Genomic DNA, 19,032 nt, shown 5'->3' with positions numbered 1-19,032 from the left:
TCCTGGGGTGTTACACTTGCATCGGTTTGTAGCGCCGTACTGCATCTAGCGGCCACTCGACGGCCGCAGCAGTATGCCCCAAGACGGTGCTATAGTAGTGGCATTGCTTGCAGCCTTTTGCCTCACGAGGTCAGGGCCTCTAGCTGCCGTTCGGCAGCCATTTTCCTGTAGCCCCACAATGTATTTATGCATAACACTGGCTGCCATGCTTTTGTTGCCTCATCGCTGTTGGCCTCTAGTGTCAGAGCGGCGGCCATCTTTTTTATTTAAACGACACAGTCAGAGACACGCTGCTGACTACTCAAACTAAAGAGCTGACAAAAGCAGAAGCCCTATTAAGTAGCAGCTATCGCTAAAACCGCACAGACCAACAGGCTCACTCTCTGCTATTGTTCAGCGGACAAGAAGCAGCTCAGCTACAGGACGGCACCGTACTACTAAGTTCCTGGGTGGTGAGTCCTCTGGGGGGGGGGGAGCCCCTTGTCTTTGCTGCAGCTAGGAGGGTGGGTTACTGTACCTTGCTTGGGAGTCCCTGTGTCAGGGGTGTAGGCAGCATGGCGTCAGAAGCAGACGTTTTTTCTCCTGAGACACCTGAGCTGGCAATTGATGCCCCTGCACCCGAGGTATTGGACACTATGTCGGCAATCCTAGATGCCTTTGTTGCCAAGGTGGAAGCAGCGCGTGGGAAAACGGGGGCTAAAAAGCGCCCCCCCCCCCCGGCATCTTCTGGGGACAACTTAGATATGGAGCCAGACCCAGCTACGGCTCAGGACCCTGGCTCTGATGTATCTGACGATGTGGACCTAGATCGGCCGGACAGTGAGGATGATTCTGGACCCAGGTCAGCACGCGAGAGGGCTCTGGTAAGTGACCTTATCACTGCAGTGTGAGATACCTTAAAAATAGAGGGGTCTGTAGAAGCAACGGTCCCTTTTGGGTTCCGTAAGGCGACCCGCACTGCCAAGGTGTTCCCTTGTGTGTCTTATTTAGACAAACTTTTATACAAGGAGTGGGACAAACCACAAAAGAATTTTTCAGTACCTAAAAATCTGACGGTGCTTTACCCTCTGGAGGAGAGTTTCTTGAAGAAATGGACTTCGCCCCCGATGGTGGACCCTCCTGTGTCCAGACTAAACAAGCTAACAACCATACCGGTGGAGGGGGCTCCCGCCTTCAAAGACCCTGCGGACAAGAAGGCTGAGGCGATTACCCGCAACCTATACATGGTAGTAGGTTCGGCGGTACGCCCAACCATAGTTGGGGCCCTGGTGTCTCAGACACTCACAGAATGGGCAAAAATGCTGCTGAATGGGTAAGAAGCACGTCAGGCTTTCCCGGACGAGGTAGCCCTAGCTGACCAGCTGGTACAGGGCCTAAAATTTATTTGCAAATCGGCCCTGGACACGATTCCTCTGCTGGCCAGGGCTTCAAGTCATGTGGTGGTGTTATGCTGTCTACTTTGGTCCACAGACCAATTCTTTAACCAATCTTCCAAGAAAGCCCTGATGGACCTGCCCTTTAAGGGCGACAGACTTTTTGGAGCTTCCCTGGATGACATTATTAAAGATGCCACAGGAGGTAAGAGCACGCTGCTCCCACAATCCAAGAAGGGGAAGGTGCCACGCCGGAGGCAAGGGCCCTTCATCGCACACAAGCGTTTTTTTTTCGCCTGCCCGGTGCGACAGGTAAAAGACCTCAGGCCGATAAGGTGCCTGCTCAGGGACAGAAACGTCCCGGTTTCGCAAACCCAACAAGCCTGCAATAAAAACTGCGTCCGCATGAAGGTTTGCCCCCACCCATCTCTCGGGTGGGGGGGATGTCTTCGCAAATTCGCGACCCGGTGGACATTTCAGGTCCCCGACCGGTGGGTTTGCGAGGTAGTCTCTTCAGGGTACAAGATGGCATTTCTATCTTGCCCACCAAACAGATTTTTCCCCTCCAACATCCAGCTACAACCGACTCGCCGGGAAGCCCTTTTTGGGGCAGTTTAGGGCCTGCTGGAACGCAGGGTGGTTATTCCTGTCCCAGTACAAGAACGGTTTCAGGGGTTTTACTCCAACCTGTTCATAGTACCAAAAAAAGAGGGCGTTCGTCCAATTCTGGACCTCAGGGCCCTCAATTGCTTTGTGAAGGTACAAAGATTCCGTATGAAATCGATTTGCTCTGTTATAACTTCTCTCCTGCCGGGGGACTTTCTGGCATCCCTGGACATCAGGGATGCCTACTTACATGTCCCCATATGCACAAGGCATCAGAGACATCTGCGCTTTGCGGTCGGGGAAGACCACTATCAATTTGTGTCTCTCCCCTTTGGCCTGGCATCGGCACCAAGGGTGCATCGCTATCGTGGGTTACTTGGACGACCTGCTTCTGAGGGCCGCTTCAGCCTCAGAATTGAAGGTGAGTATATCTATAACTTGTCAAACCCTCCAACACTTTGGTTGGGTACTGAACATTTAGAAGTCAGTAATGGTACCCACTCAACGCCTAGTATATCTGGGGTTGATTCTGGACTCCTCAGAGGCAAAGGTTTTCTTCCCTGTGGAAAAATTGCAGACCCTCAGGGCTGCGGTGCAGCAGTTGACATCCCAGAAATGGTCTTCACTCCGCTTTTGCATGCGAGTCCTGGGCCTCATGGTGGCCTCTTTCGAGGCAGTACCGTATGCGCAATCTCACACGCGAGTGCTACAGAAGGAAATTCTGCCAGATGGGACAAGTGCCTATCATCCCTGGATTATAAAATCTGGGTGAGCCACCAGGTCAGGACCTCCCTAGTTTGGTGGTTGACCTCACCGGCATTTCTGTCCGGGAAGTCGTTAGTTCCTTATCACTGTATAGTCATCACGACGGACGCCAGCCTTACCGGTTGGGGGGGGGGGGGAGTCTGGGGGGTTCAGTCGACCTAGGGATTCCCACTTGCCAATCAATGTCCTGGAACTTCGGGCGATCAGGTTGTGGCTCTCCACATGGTCTCAGAGGCTACAAGGGCGTCCAGTCGGACAACGCCACGGTGGTGGCATATGTCGACCATCAAGGAGGAACAAGAAGCTCGGCTGCAGCGTCAGAAGTCGCTCACATCCTAAGGTGGGCAGAAAGGAGCGTACCGGCCCTGTCGGCCATATACATTCCGGGCGTGGGAAACTGGCAGGCGGACTACCTGAGTCGCCAGATGCTGGACCAAGGAGAATGATCTCTGCACCCGGATGTGTTTCAGCTCCTTTGCCAAAGATGAGGCACGCCAGACGTAGATCTCCTGGCGTCTTGACTCAATCGGAATGTATTGAGGTTTGTGGCCAGGTCAAGAGACCCATGGGCAGACGCGACAGATGCGTTAGTGGCGCTGTGGAGTCAGTACCGGCTAATCTATGCCTTCCCTCCTCTAAAGCTCCTTCCTTATCTTCTTCGCAGAGGGGATTCCAATGATCCTAATGGCTCTGGATTGGCCTTGGTGTCCTTGGTACGCCGATCTAGTGCGTCTGGTAGCAGACGTCCCTTGGCATCTACCGCTGAGAGAGGACCTGCTGTCACAAGGTCTCATACTTCAGCCTGCTTTACAGACACTGGCTTTAACGGCATGGCTATTGAAAGCCAGGTACTAAGAGACCGGGGCCTATCGGATTCTGTGATTCCTACCACGAGGAAGGCTAGGAAGTTCTCCTCTAGGAGGATTTACCATCACACTTGGAAAGCTTACTTGGCCCTTTGCGAAGAAATTAAGTGGAATCTACTGACTTATTTGGTGTCCAGAGTCCTGCTGTTTTTACAACGTGGAGTGGACCAAAGGCTTGCGTTAAGTATGATTTAAGGGGCAGATTTCTGCCCTGGCTGTTTTCTTTCAGCGACCCCTGGCGACTCACTCTCTAGTGAGAACATTTAACATTTGTACAGGGGGTTCGGCATGTGGCCCCTCCGGTCCGTCCTCCGCTACCTCCGTGGGACTTGAATTTGCTCCTCTCAGTGCTTCAGAAACCACCGTTCGAAGAGATTAGGGAGATTCCCTTGTTGACACTTTCTCGGAAGGTGCCTTTTTGGTGGCTGTTTCGTCAGTTAGACAAGTTTCTGAGCTGGCAGCCTTGTCATGCAAGGCCCCTATCTGATCTTCCACGAGGATAAGGTGGTGCTGCGCCCGCAGCTTTCTTTTCTACCTAAGGTCGTCTAGGCTTTCCATCTCAATGAAGACATTGTACTTTCATCCCTGTCGCACCCTAGAGATGCGGCATTACATTCTTTAGACGTTGTCAGAGCTCTGAGAGTATACTTATCTGCTACTGCTCCGTTCCGAAGGTCAGACTCGCTGTTTGTTACGGTGGCTGGTCCCAAGAAGGGCCTAGCGGTCTCGTTGGCTACCATCTCTGGGTGGATCCGACAGATAGTGATTCAGGCTTACGCCATAAAGGGTCTGGCGCACCCTTTCCTCTCACGGCGCATTCGACCAGGGCAACGGGTGCCTCCTGGGCTTTCCTACATCAAGCGTCTGTTTCCCATGTGTGTAAGGCAGCGACCTGGTCGTCGGTTCACACTTTCACTAAATTCTACAAGGTTGATGTGAGTGCATCTTCGGATGCTTCTTTCGGCCGCAAAGTTTTGCAGGCGGCTGTTTAGAGTTGCAACTCCTCAGTGGAGGAGCTCTTTTTTTTTTTTTTTTTGGGTGAAGTTTAATTCTATGCTGTACCTACCCCTCGTTTTTTGACACTGCTTTGGGACGTCCCACTATGTCAAGATTAAGGCTGTGTCCGTCCATGAACGAAAGAGAAAATAGGATTTTATACTCACCGTAAAATCTTTTTCTCTGAGTTCATGGACGGACACAGCACCCACCCCTCCTTTTTATGTTTGTACTGCTTTTTGACGAATTGATCTGCGAGATGCAGAGAGAGGGGTTATACCCAGTGTATGATAAGTTTATGATAAGTTTAACATTTACTATAAGTTTCTGCCTAGTCACTCCTAAAGGAAGGCCAATACCCGCTATGTCAAGATTAAGGCTGTACTCAGAGAAAAAGATTTTACGGTGAGTATAAAATCCTATTTTTTGGATGAAATGCTAATTTTGTTTTTGTTTAACGCATCGCATTTGGTATCAACTCGCACAAGTGTGAACTGGCACTAATTGTCCTTGTATTTGTTACTTATATCTTGCGTGGGATTTATTGTTTTCTTTTTGTTTGTTTTTTTTAGTCAATAGCAGTCAAGATAAAGCCATGGTGAATTTGCTTGCTGGCCTAGAAGATGACGGCTATCAAATGAACCGGTCCAAGTGCTTATCACAAAATACTTTCTCCTCAAGGCACAGTACAATGCAGAACAGTGATGATGAGGAAAATGAGCCCCAGGTGGAGAAAGAGGAGATGGAACTTAGCATGTTAATGTCTCAAAGATGGGACAGCAACTCTGAAGAACATGATGCTAAGAGAAAGTATGTATGCAACAGGAAAAACAAATGTAAATCATCTTTACAACACTGTCTTTGTGAATGTAAGCCATATTAATGTATCCTTTACATTTTGATTAGAAGTCTGCCATACTGTACTCCAAGTTTTTTTTATTTGTACACTTGCCATTTAGGTTAGACTATACCTAGTATTTCAGAATCTCTGTCTCTCTCAATGCTAATTTCCTATGTGACAATGTCATGGCTCCAGCAGGTGTCATTGTGCAGTTGTCTACCTAAAACATTGAAGAATAGTGGAGAACTGCAAGTAGATTATATTTTATTTTTTACCGATGACAGACACTGTCTATTACAGCATATCCAGAGGAGATTAGTATACAGAGCTCTGCTTGAACTACTGCATGAAGCTCGGCACCACAGAGGTAGATTCCAGAGAGAGGGCTCCAGGAAAGCAGATAAGTACTCTGCTGTGTCAACGTCATTCTTGCTATAGAGCGAAGGAGACTGCGACATGTATCAAAATGGGCGCTTCCGGCTAGCCTGTGATTAGTTAGAGGTAAATATTGTCTTATGAACATTGTAATGATTATTTTAAACACTCTTATTAAAAATAAATAAAACAAACATATTTAACTAGATATACCATCTTAATTGTGCTCTAGATGGGAAATATACCAGCAGAATTGAATGAATGCACCTGTTGGGGCTCATTCACACCAGAATCCTTGTGCTTTCACACTGCGAATTAAAGATGAATGTTTAAAAAAACTCAATTTAAATTGGCTTAAATAGTAAAAAATAGGTTGACCCAAAAATTATGCAGAAATGTGTACCACAATACAACACTTTAATGAGTATAGACACTAATGCATTTTCTTATATGGATTTTGCTTGTGTTGAACAACAACAACAACAAAAAAGTTACAAAATGCATGTCTACATATCTGGTGTGGACTAGCCCTCATGGGAAAAAGAAACCCGTTTATTACTTTCAGAGTTTTTTTTTTCCCCCCCTGTAATAAAAATATATATATATAAATATATATATTTCTTTATCGTTACATCACGGGACACAGAGCGGCATTCATTACTATATGGGTTATATGGAGTACCTTCACGTGATGGACACTGGCAATCTCAAACAGGAAATGCCCCTCCCTATATAACCCCCTCCCATAGGAGGAGTACCTCAGTTTTTACGCCAGTGTCTTAGGTGTTGGTCATGGTTTAGCTTGCCTCCGCATCCTTGGGATTAGGTGAGCTAACCGTTCTGTCCAAAGGCCTCAGCGCTAAAGTGGTCAGTAACCGGACCCCAAACCCTTGGGGTATAGCCCATAATGCTTTTCTTTTTAGAGAGCTGGACCCTGGGCCCAGAACTTAGAAACCTTTGGGTGCCTAATGTTTCTGTTGCCAGAGTGCTATATGGGCCCAGGACAGTGGATCCTTCATAGGAACCCAGGGCCTGAAGGTCTAGACATCCCCACGGAGATGGGGAAGAATTGGGCCTCTTGCTTGGCAAAGTCCTGCGGCATGGAGCAGGTAAGTGAGGGGAAAACTTGCGGAACTTGGTTCTTAGCAGGTTTTTTCTGGGGGGTCACAGGGGACATGCCTAAAGTTATGCGCTGCATCTGGCAAACTAGTCACATATCTTAATGATAGGATGGCTCTATGTGTATTTTTTCCCCATAAGAAGTGACCTCCCTTGTAGTGTTGGAAAAGCATTTGAGTAGGGCCTGTGTAATATAAAGTGTATGTGTGTGTCAGAGAGCTATGCTTACCTGCAAGCCTCCAGGCGATGCTCCATCAGTCTTCCTCCTCAGAGCCTGCAAAGCAGGCAAAACGCTGACCTCCTTGTGGTTCCAGCTGGAGCAGAGAGGCTCCCTTCCCCCCAACCCCCCCCCCCTATCGGCGGGCGCGCGCGCGCGTTCACGTGTTATAGGCGCAATTCGCGCCGTTTAGCTGAGGGGGGAAGGGCGGGTCAGTGGTTTAAGGAAGGGGCGGCCCTTCCTTTTCGTTCCAAACAGCATTCGATACATTGGAACTGGGGAGGAAAGACCAGAGCGGCAGCACGGGGCGCCGAGGTCACACAGTGGCCAAAAAGAATATTGCAGTCTTCAGAAGACTGTTTTCAAGCCTAGAAATAGGCTGTTTCTTTCCATCTCATAGTTTTTCTTGCAATACTACTCAGGGGGACAGAATGATTTTTCTTTCCTGGATTTGAAAAAAAAAAAAAAAAGGTCATCTAGGGGAGAGGAAGCATTTTTTATCCCCCAAACAGGTGTTTGGGCAATTAACTTTTATAGTTCCAAGTACCAATAGGTAGCAGGTGTACCTCGGTATTGTACCATGGCATCCGGGTCAGAGGGTACAAGAGGTGGGGATTCCCCCAGAGAGTCTGAGGTCTCGGACAAAGCTGAAACCAAATGGGTGCTTGTAAAGCATTAAAACCTCAAGAGCATATCGCACAGTCCGTCGGCTCTCCAACCGGACATGATCATGTCATCGTTACACTCCGACCTATCCACATTTCATCCAACGGGACATCCAAACGTGCATAGAGTGGAGTGTAGCGGTACCATATGAGGCAAAGAGTGAGAGAGGCTTCAGGCATCTTCAGATGCAAGAAGGAAGGCTGGAGCCATTTCTCCGCGCGAGATCTGTAATTTAAAACGCTGTCAGACTTCATTTGTGGCTGGTGCACCTTTTGTATGTGAAGATTTTTTTTTCACTTCTTGGTGGAATTTTCAGTTTTTTATGGTTTTAACTCTTATCTTTCACATTTTTAAAGCTGTATTACGTAAATTGTGCATGCACTAATCCTTGAACACATGTTTTTTTTTTTGACAGCGCAAAACCATTTTTTGGACCCGGTTTACTTCTATTATCAAAAATTACTAATACAAAATTGTGGGTGGGTGGGATTTCTTTTCTCTTCCTGTTTTGTCTAAAGAACAGGAAGTGAAGGGAAATCTATCCAATGGGACACTGATGGCAAAAAAAACAACTGACAAGGTTTATAATTCTTTATCCAAAACGGGGGGGGGGGGGGGGGGTTTGCCTTTTTAGTCCTTCTTTAAGCACTTAAGCACCGGACCATTTGGCTGGCCAAAGACCAGAGCACTTTTTGCGATTCGGCACTGCGTCGCTTTAACTGACAAATGCGCGGTCATTCGACATGGCTCCCAAACAAAATTTACGTCCTTTTTTTCCCTCACAAATAGAGCTTTTTTTGGTGGTATTTGATCATCTTTGCATTTTTGATTTTTTGCGCTATAAACAGAAATAGAGCGACCATTTTGAAAAAAAACAACATTTTGTACTTTTTGATATAATAAATATCCCCAATTTTTTTTTAAACATTTTTTTCTCTCAGTTTAGGCCGATATGTATTCCTCTACATATTTTTGGTAAAAAAAAATCGCAATTAGCGTATATTGATTGGTTTGCGCACAAGTTATAACATCTACAAAATAGGGGATAGTTTTATGTCATTTTTAGATATTTTTTTTTTTTTTACTAGTAATGGCAGTGATCTGCATTTTTATTTATTTTTTAAATCGTGACTGCTACTTTATGGCAGACACATCAGACACTTTTGACACATTTTTGTGACCATTGTCCTTTTTACAGCGATCAGTGCTATAAAAATGCACTGCTTACTGTGAAAATGACACTGGCAGTGAGGGGGTTAACCACTAGGTGGCGCAGAAGGGGTTAAGTGTGACCTAGGGAGTGATTCTAACTGTTAGGGGCTACCAGTAACACGTCACTGATCACTGTTCTCAAGGGAACATCCGATGGAGTAAAATATCACTAGGCAGAACAGGGGAATGCCTTGTTTACAAAGGCATCCCCCTGTTCTGCCTTTGCCGACCACAATCACGGGCCACCCGGGAACATCGAGTTCCCGGGACCCTCGAGCGCTCTCACGAGGCGGGCGTGTGTGCCCGCTGGGCGTCAAATTTAAAGGGACGTACAGGTACGCTCATTTGCTTGCCCGTGCCATTGTGTATACGTACATGTGCGTGTGGCGGTCGCTATGTGGTTAAAACAAGTTTTACCTAGTGTCTACAAAATAAGTTTCAGTAGTCGGGACCTTTTTTAATAATATATTACACACCTATTGTAAAAATATCCAGTGGCAAAATTCCAATGTGTCGTTTCGGTCATTGAGACCTGTGTGTGTGTGTGTGTGTGTGTGTGTGTGTGTGTACTACTATAAAACACTATGGGCCTAATCCACAAAAACCCGGCGCAACGTAATTTTTCCCGTTTAAGTTACACCGCCGCAAAATCTCTACCTAAGTGCCCGATCCACAAAGCACTTACCTATAAATTTTGAGCGGTGTTACTTAAATCCGTCCGGTGCAAGGCGTTCCTAATTTAATGGGGCGAGTCCCATTTAAATTAGGCGCGCTCCCGCGCCGGACGTACTGCACATGCTCCCGACGTCATTTTCCCGACGTGCTTTGCACGGTTTTACGTTGCCCCGGGTTTTGAGAATCACAACGGGCGTAAAAAAAAAAAAAAACAAGTTGCGGCAGGAAAAAAAAAAAAAAAAATGACAGCGACGCGGGATAGAAGGGTCTACTTTTACAAGGTGTAAACAGTTTAGGCCTTGTAAAAGCAGCCCTAATTTTGCGACGGCAAACTAATACTTACGGAGAAAAAACTAAGCTTAAAAGCTTAGTGGATCTCCGTAAGTGCTAATTTGCATACCCAAAGCGGCAATTTGACAAGAAATGCCCCCAGCGGCGGCTGCGGTACTGCATCCTAAGATCCGGCAGTGTAAGTCGGATCTTCTGCCTATCTATGTGAATTCCATAGATAGAAACAGGGATACGACGGCGTATCAGTAGATACGCCGGCGTATCCCTTTTGTGGATTAGGCCCTATGTAACCACTTGAAGAATTTGAATTAAGCGATTTCCCAGAAAAATTTCAGCAACGTTTTTAGGATGTATGTCATGCATCCAGCTCCCCCCCTACCAATGCTTTTATAGTTGGGTAATGCTTTGTATTACACTGCAGGAGCGGCTGTCAAAATGCAGCTGCTCTTGTATAAAATTAAACTTACTGACAGGCTGCAAGTGTCATTGAATAAACACAATGAACATTGTATTTTATTTTTTTTTAACCAATTTTTCTTTATTCATATACAGATCACAAGTGAGAACTTTTGACATGATATGACATGTAAACTAAGGAATCCTACAAGTAAAATCAGTTTTTTATTTAACAAAACAAAAAAAAACTGTGGAAATAGGGAAGGAGGAGTTGATTAGGGCTGGTTAAGGTTAACTATAGCCCTGTACACACTATCGGTCCATCCGATGAAGCTGACTGATGGTCAGTCGTGCCTACACACCATCGGTTAAAAAAAACGATCGTGTCAGAACGCGGTGACGTAAAACACAACAACGTGCTGAGTCGACTTGATTCTGAGCATGCGTGGATTTTTTTCGTTTGGGTATCCATCGGTTACATTTAAAACAAGATGTTTTTTTTTTCAACCTATGGATAAATAACCAATGGGGCCCACACACGATCGGTTTGGTCCGATGAAAACGGTCCATCAGACCGTTCTCATCGGTTTGACCGATCGTGTGTACGCGGCATAAGGGTTTATTAGGGGTTACATTTTTATTTTTTTTCTTCTTCTTCTTCTTCTTTTTTTTGTGCTTTAAAAGTTTACAGAAATTGTGAAATGTTGGTATTAATATTGAAAATATGACTGTTTATGGCAAAGAATAGTGAAGCCACTTATCATATAGTGTTTTGGCTCCTTTTTTAAATTGTAATAATAATATAAATCGCCCAAATGGCCTTTATCAAAAGTTTACATACCCTGGAATGTTTGGCCTTGGTACAGACACGCAGGGCCTTTTTTATCTTTTTTTTTTTTTTTGGCCTTGGCGCAGTAAATGCTTTTTTTGGCAACTTGACCACGTAGATCGTTTTTGTTCAAGTATTGACGTATTGTGCTCCCTAAAAACAACCACACCATTTTTTTTCCAGAGCAGCCTGTATTTCTCCTAAAGTTACCTGTGGGTTTTTCTTCGTATCGTGAACAATTCATCTGGCAGATGTGGCTGCAATCTGCAATCCTCCTTGGTCTACCTGACCTAGGTTTGGCATCAAGAGATCTCCCAAATTTTCTATGTTTTAATAACTGATTGGACAGTACATACTGGCAAATTTTAAGGCTTTGGATATCTTTTTATATGCTTTTCCATCTTTATAAATTTCCATTACCTTGTTACGCAAGGCTTTTGACAGTTCTTTCTGCTCTCCATGATTCAGTATCCAGCCTGCCCTGTGCATTTACTAACATTCTGCTAACAGATTTATTGAGAATTTATACACACACACACTAATTGCAATTTAAAAAGCCACACCTGTGGGAAATTACCTTTTTAATTGTCGATTTAACCTGTGTGTGTGTCACCTTGTATATTTGTACCAAGGCCAAACATTCCAGGGTATGTAAACTTTTCATCTGGGCCTTTTGGGTGATTTCTATGGTTTATAATTTAAAATGGAGCCAAACCACTATGTGATAATAAATGGCTTCATATGATCACGATCCTTCAATAAAATAGTTTTTAGCTTAATCAATTATACTTTCAGTATGCATGCCAAAATTTCGTGATTTCTGTCAGGATATGCAAATGTTTGAGCACAAACTGTATGTATGTGTGTGTATATATATGTGTGTGTGTGTGTGTGTGTGTGTATGTATATATATATGTATGTGTATGTATATGTATATATATATATATATATATATATATATATATATATATATATATATATATATATAATATAATAATATAATATATTTTTCCATCAGGTGATACTGCCGCTTACTGGAGTATTGGGCACTGGCAAACAAACAAATTGTGGGCCAGTTTTTTTTTCCTAGTGTCTTAGGTCAGTGGTAGTCTTTTTTATTTATTTTTTATTTTTCCCTCTATGCTCCTCTGGGGGGGGGGGAATTCCTACTACAATGCTGCTGAGCTGGTTTCTATATGCAGCTATCCGAAAATGCCTATTCCAAGCCTCACTTTAAAGTGCTGTACTCAGACCCCACTGAGCTGGATGTTGTGGGACAAGCCTAAACAACGTCCTTCAGGCACTGGGCTCTGCAGGTCCAGAGCCGTGGCTTTCTCTGTCTCTGTAGACTCGCTTTGTGAGTAGGCCATGCAGGTCCAGCGCAGAGAACTTGCCTTTTGCTAGACTAATATGCATAGTTGTGCCCTCTACCCTACTCGGGTAGGATTTCACTGCAGTCATGCAGGACTTTATGGGCGAAGCAGAAGCACTGTTGATTGCTGTCACTGTTGATTGCTGACTGTAACTACAGAGGCCATGCCTTCCCCTGCAGAATTTTTATCTGATCTGCACGCAGCATTTGTAGCCTCTTGAGTCTTCAGCCAACAAGACTCTCAGGCTGAATCTCTCAAGTCATGTCAACTCATGACAGACAAACTTACAACTGAGGAGTCGGTCTACCACCATTACTAAAAGAGGCTGTTTCCACTCTTGTCATGGTGATACGCGCCACCTTAAAATTTGAGGAACAACCCATAGCCTCAACCAGTGCTGTCCCTTGAGGAGAATTAAAGCTCTGTAGTTCTCTGTACCTGAGATCTTATTCTAGAGGCCACTGGCTTACCATTCTTTAATCCAGACACTGTGCAGAGTGTCTCTCATGTGGCTCCATGGGACCTGAATTTTGTTCTCTGCACTTCAGAACCCACCTTTTGATATGTTGACTATATTCCACTTTCACTTGCTGGTTGTGCCATCTTGTTGCCATCACCTCTGCATGGCAAGAGTCTGAGCTTGGTGGCCTTATCCCGTAAAAAAAAAAAAAAAAAAAACAGGAAAAAAAACATTCTGGTCATACACAAGGACAAGATTGTGTTTTAAAACCCAAAATGGCCTTCCTGCCAAAGGTAGTTTCGACCTTTAACCTCAAAGAGGGCATTGTTTTTCTGTCCCTCTGTCTAGCTCCAGTTCATCAGAAGATCTCTCTCCATTGGTTGGATGTAGTTTGTGCTGTGCGAGTTCCACTTGGCAGACAATGCTTCTATTAGGAAGACTCACTCTGTCATTCCTGATGGTCCTCGTAAGTGAGATACTGCTTCTTGTTCTACTATTTCTTGGTGGCTCAGAACTACTATCCAAGCTTATTGTCTTAAGGATCGGGTTCTCCCCTTTCCTAAAAATGGGCACTATGCTAGATCTGTTGGCATTTGTGTTACGTTAGAGCGGGGGTCAGCAAGCTGTAGATCACGATCTACCAGTAGATCTCAGTCTGGGTTTGCTGACCTGCCATTCAGGAGCATCACTGCAGAGTGCAGTGCAGAGGGACTACTTGTAAAGTTGGAGCTGTAGAAGAGAGCAAGAGCCGTTCCAATGCCTCCTCTGTAGTGCTGGCTCCTGTCCCATGTGGAGTGATGCCAACTGCACTCCACCTCTTTTCCTAGCTAGCAGTTTTTAGAGTGGTGCCAGCAGCAGGAAAGAAGAGATCTTTAGATCAGTGTTAAGCAATACACTAGGCATAATAGTTTAGGGCTGCTTTCAGACTGAGTGCTGCGGTATCCACACCGTGGATGCAGTGCAGTGTACTTGCAGCTTTCCTGTGGGTTTGCTTAGCCATAGACTTCTATTATTATATCCTGCTGTTTTACCACCCCCTAACTTTACGTGTGAACAAGCTCAAGTGCTCTGAAAAGCGATCCAAATGTGTGATAGGTGGTGAGGAGGCAAAATGTTGCCTTCTCAACACCTGATTTAAACCCATGATTACCCTGCAACACGGTAGTCCTGCAATTAGAGGTTTAAATCGGGTGTGAGAAGGCGACACGGTGACCGGTGATCTTTGACTTCTCCCATGTTGTTCAGGTAGTTTTCCACCTCCTGTAAGGTTGCCAACCCCTGCGTTAGAGTGTATGCAAGTATGTTCTTCAGAACCACAGGGACGACATACATTGGTTTTCTTGTGGGGGCATCTCTCATTGTGTAATCAAACTGTGTTTCCACAAGACTAGGTTTGCATATAATGGGAATATAGATACTTATGTGGACAATGTCTGTCCCAATTTTTTAAGAGGTCTTGACAAGCACTGGACCCAAGTTTGTTTGCATAGTCAACAGTAACATGATCTTTTGATGTATTTGACCTATGCCTCTTATAGTACTATGCTGCTATATAGAGTTTATAGTTATAAAGTATTCCCTCATTAAAACTGACATAAGTAGGAAGTGAAAATAGACTACACCAATATGGGAAGGACTATAAACATTCTAAATAAAAGGGCCAGCAACACATACTATAAAAGGGGGCCAACACTAAATTCTGTGCCACAAGACTGCCAAGACCAATAACCCATTTTTTACTGCAATTGTATAATATGCGAGGAATCCTATTTGCTATGGAAATTGTGGAACCGCTATAGCAGATACTAGGCAACTTTTTGTATACCCCTATTGCATACATACAAACATGCATACATCATTTGATCGGAAAACTTGAAAAGCGGTTTTCATAAAAATAGTTGAAAACAAAGTGATGAAGTTTGGTTTAAAGAAGCTTAATATAAATTGCACAGTATGTACAGTATGATGAATACATTGTCGCCTGAAGATGCAAACCTGGAATGGGTATAATACCCGTCTAAACCCAAGAGCAAAAAATTTATATACTGCACCTTGCCAGTCCATAGACTCGCTGTGGTGGATACATAACTTCTCCTTTTTCAGGCTTCCTTGCCATTATTTTTACCTGGTGATTCTGGAAGAGTAGCATTTTCACCCTTAAGGCAACACTACAGAACTTCTCCCCTTGCCACTTCTCATTAACATAGGGGGTAGGTCTTTTGTTGTCCAGGGAGACCTAGGAATGATGCCAACTGATGAGTGTAGCACAGGCAGAAAGCACAGGAACCTGCTCTCTGCTTCAGGTTATCAGCTTAAATGATTTCTGGCAGGATGAACAGGTATTTTCTGTACTTAAAGCTGTAACAAAAAGCATTTGATTATATATTTACCAGACCAAAAGAGAGCAAATAAGATAAGTTCATTGTCGGAGATTTATATACACTTTAACTGTGTCTGTATATGACCGAATGTTGACACCTCCTGTGTAAAATTAATTGCCCATTTGTGATGACATACACAACCTTCAGTAGTGCATGATTCGTTTTGGATGGTATATTTCTCATTTATTTTTTACCATTCTAAAACCGTGCCTGTTTTTTAAGTCTGCTACCTGAGTGATCTGTACTTTCCTTTTTTATGCTTTTTTTTAGTCTTGTTAAGAACATTGATGGCACCTCATCTGAAGAAGACTCATCGGGCAGTGAAATGGAGTGGAGTAGTAACAAGTTGCTTCTAGCAAATCTTTCTATACCTCAGTTAGATGGCACAGCAGATGAGAACAGTGGTGGGTAGAATGTGTATAACTTGTTAGCTTTTTATTTCTTAAAATGTTTAAGCTAGGTTGTGGTCAAAGTATATCCCCTTGCAGTGTAGGATAGTGGCTAATTTGCAAATATAGCTAATTTTAAATTTAAATTGCTGATATGCACAATTTTATTTGGGGTGCACTTGGGGCATATTTCAGTGTATTATTTTCAGTCAGAGCAGCTGTTATTTAAAATGGTTTCCTGCGGTCTTCTCTCTTCTATCAGGCTTGGTTCACAACTAAACCGGCCGCAGATCGCACAGTGGAACGCTGTGCATCCCTTTTCTCCATTTCAGGGCTGAATCTTTGCCTAAATTCGGCCCTGAAACGCAGCCAAAGACGCACAGCGTTTCTGTGCAGTGGGCTCTGCAGCTGCCCCGGAGATATGTGAACCGGCTCTATCCACAGAGAGCCATTTACATTCTCCTGCTATGCGAATAGGATGCGGGGAAACCTTTTAAGTGTAGTGGATGGACCATTTTCTTTAGAGAGGTACCACAAAGAGAGAGCTTCAGGAATGGCCCCGCTTGTGGAAACTACCTTAAAGTGATTGTAAAGGCTTGTGTTTTTTTTTTTTCAAGCAAACATTTCATACTTGCCTCCACTGTGCAGCTCATTTTGCACTGAGGGGCCCTGAACATCCTCTTCTGGGGTCCCTCGGCAGCTCTCGTGGCTCCTTCCCGCATCAGATAACCCCCTAGGAGAACGGCTCTCCCGGGGGGGTTACCTTGCGGGCACACTCATCATTGGATTTAATTGACAGCACAGGGAGTCAATGGCTGCGCTGCTATCAATCCAATCAAGAGTCGGGACCCTTTGGAGAGAGGGACATCGTGTCCCCGCCGAGGGAAATACGTGCTCAGGTAAGTAAAACGGGGCGGCTGGGGCACTGGTCACTGCTAGGTGTTTTTTCACCTTGTATTAAGGTAAAAAAAAAAACACAAGGGTTTACAACCCCTTTAAACATGGATTGAGTGTAAGGCTGGGTTCACACCTATGCGAATTAGATGCAGGTTTCCCTGCATCCAATTTGCATATGTGTGAACCCAGCTTTACACTCCATGTTTAAGGTAGTTTCCACAAGCGGGCCATTCCTGAAGCTTTCTTTTTGTGGTTTGGTGTATTTTTTTTTTATTTATCTGCTTAAAAAAATGATTGTACCCAACTCCTGTGCAATCTTCAAACCTACCTATACACTTCTGTAATCAAATTTTTACTGCTACTCGCACTATAATGTGTTCCCTCATATGATGGGGGAAAAATACTGTATCAAGATAAGTGCAGAGCAGTTATTACACTCCTCAAGTGCACAAAATTTGTAATACGCCCAAAATAATTAAGGGATAAAATTATCCTTCATGCTGGAAAATAAGTGCAAACGTCCATCTGTTACCAAATGTGTCAATAAATCTTATCACTCCATCCACTACACTTAAAGTGGATGACCAACGTGAAAATAACCTTCAAACAGTCCTCTGAATGTGCTGTGTGTTCGATATCAAGTGACCCTTGATCACGCTGTGGAATCCCAACACTCCCTCCGATAGTGTATTGCTTTCACCTTCTCCTTAGACCTATAACAAATAGGTCTGCTGCGCCTTCCCCTTTAATGAGAAGAGAACCTGGCATGGTAATACCCCTCTGGATTTTATAGGCAGACCAGGTAATGTAGTAGAAACATTTATTTTATTGTGAAACATACAGTAAAACTGCATTCATAGTAATTTATGCATAAGGATATATCAGCGCAACACATTTTTATTTAAATTTTGGTTTATTGCTGTGTACAATATTGTGAGTGCTTCTGTTCATATATATTTTTTTCACCCATTATTTTTTCACGAGGGACTCGCTGAGCGCAAATTTTTTAATTTTTTTTTTTTCTACTCCTACTACTTATACCTAGTGATTATGTAATCTGTATTTATAATTGTTGGTGAGAACTAGTGGGGCAAAAAAGTATTTAGTCAGCCACCAATTGTGCAAGTTCTCCTACTTAAAAAGATGAGAGAGGCCTGTAATTGTTGTCATAGGAATACCTCACTATGAGAGACAAAATGTGGAAACAAATCCAGACAATCACATTGTCTGTCTGATTTGGAAAGAATTTATTTGCAAATTATGGTGGAAAATAAGTATTTGGTCAATATCAAATGTTCATCTCAATACTTTGTTTGTTATATATCCTTTGTTGGCAATCACAGAGGTCAAACGTTTTCTGCAAGTCTTCACAAGGTTGTCACACACTGTTGCTGGTATGTTGGCCCATTCCTCTATGCAGATCTCCTCTAGAGCAGTGATGTTTTGGGGCTGTCGCTTGGCAACACGGATTTTTAACTCCCTCCAAAGGTTTTCTATGGGGTTGAGATCTGGAGACTGGCTAGGCCACTCCAGGACCTTAAAATCCTTCTTACGAAGCCACTCCTTTGTTGCCCGGGCGGTGTGTTTGGGATCATTGTCATGTTGAAAGACCCAGCCACGTTTTATCTTCAATGCCCTTGCAGATGGGAGGAGGTTTGCAATCAAAATCTCACGATACATGGCCCCATTCATTCTTTCATGTACACGGATCAGTCGTCCTGTTCCTTTTGCAGAGAAACAGCCCCAAAGCATGATGTTGCCACCCCCATGCTTCACAGTAGGTATGGTGTTCTTTGGTTGCAACTCTGCATTCTCTCTCCTCCAAACACGACGAGTTGTGTTTCTACCAAACAGTTCTACTTTGGTTTCATCTGACCATATGACATTTTCACAATTCTCTTCTGGATTATCTAAATGCGCTCTAGAAAAACTCAGACGGGCCCAGACATGTACTGGCTTATACAGGGGGACACGTCTGGCACTGTAGGATCTGAGTCCCTGACGGCATAGTGTGTTACTGATGGTAGCCTTTGTTACGTTGGTCCCAGCTCTCTGCAGGTCATTCACTAGGTCCCCCGTGTGGTTCTGGGATTTTTGCTCACCGTTCTTGTGATCATTTTGACCCCACGGGGTGAGATCTTGCGTGGAGCCCCAGATTGAGAGAGATTATCAGTGGTCTTTTATGTCTTCCATTTTCAAATTATTGCTCCCACAGTTGATTTCTTCACTCAAAGCTGAATGCCTATTACAGATTCAGTCTTCCCAGCCTGGTGCAGGTCTACAATTTTGTTTCTGGTGTCCTTCG

The 19,032-nt window shown here is 44.2% G+C and overlaps 1 protein-coding gene across 1 annotated transcript in view; it reads left to right on the top strand.

Annotated features, from left to right (window-relative positions):
* Window positions 1-19,032, top strand: part of REV3L (REV3 like, DNA directed polymerase zeta catalytic subunit) — a 242,102-nt gene that overhangs the window by 137,290 nt on the left and 85,780 nt on the right. Inside the window, 2 exon segments of the mRNA XM_040350250.1 lie at window positions 5,179-5,416; window positions 15,712-15,845. Of these exon segments, the coding sequence (XP_040206184.1) occupies window positions 5,179-5,416; window positions 15,712-15,845 (372 nt within the window).

This window comes from Rana temporaria, chromosome 4 (genome assembly GCF_905171775.1).
Source record: "Rana temporaria chromosome 4, aRanTem1.1, whole genome shotgun sequence".
In the NCBI taxonomy this organism is placed as follows: domain Eukaryota; kingdom Metazoa; phylum Chordata; class Amphibia; order Anura; family Ranidae; genus Rana; species Rana temporaria.
The sequence above is the reverse complement of the archived record's forward strand: the minus strand, read 5'-3'. Positions and strand labels throughout refer to the sequence as shown.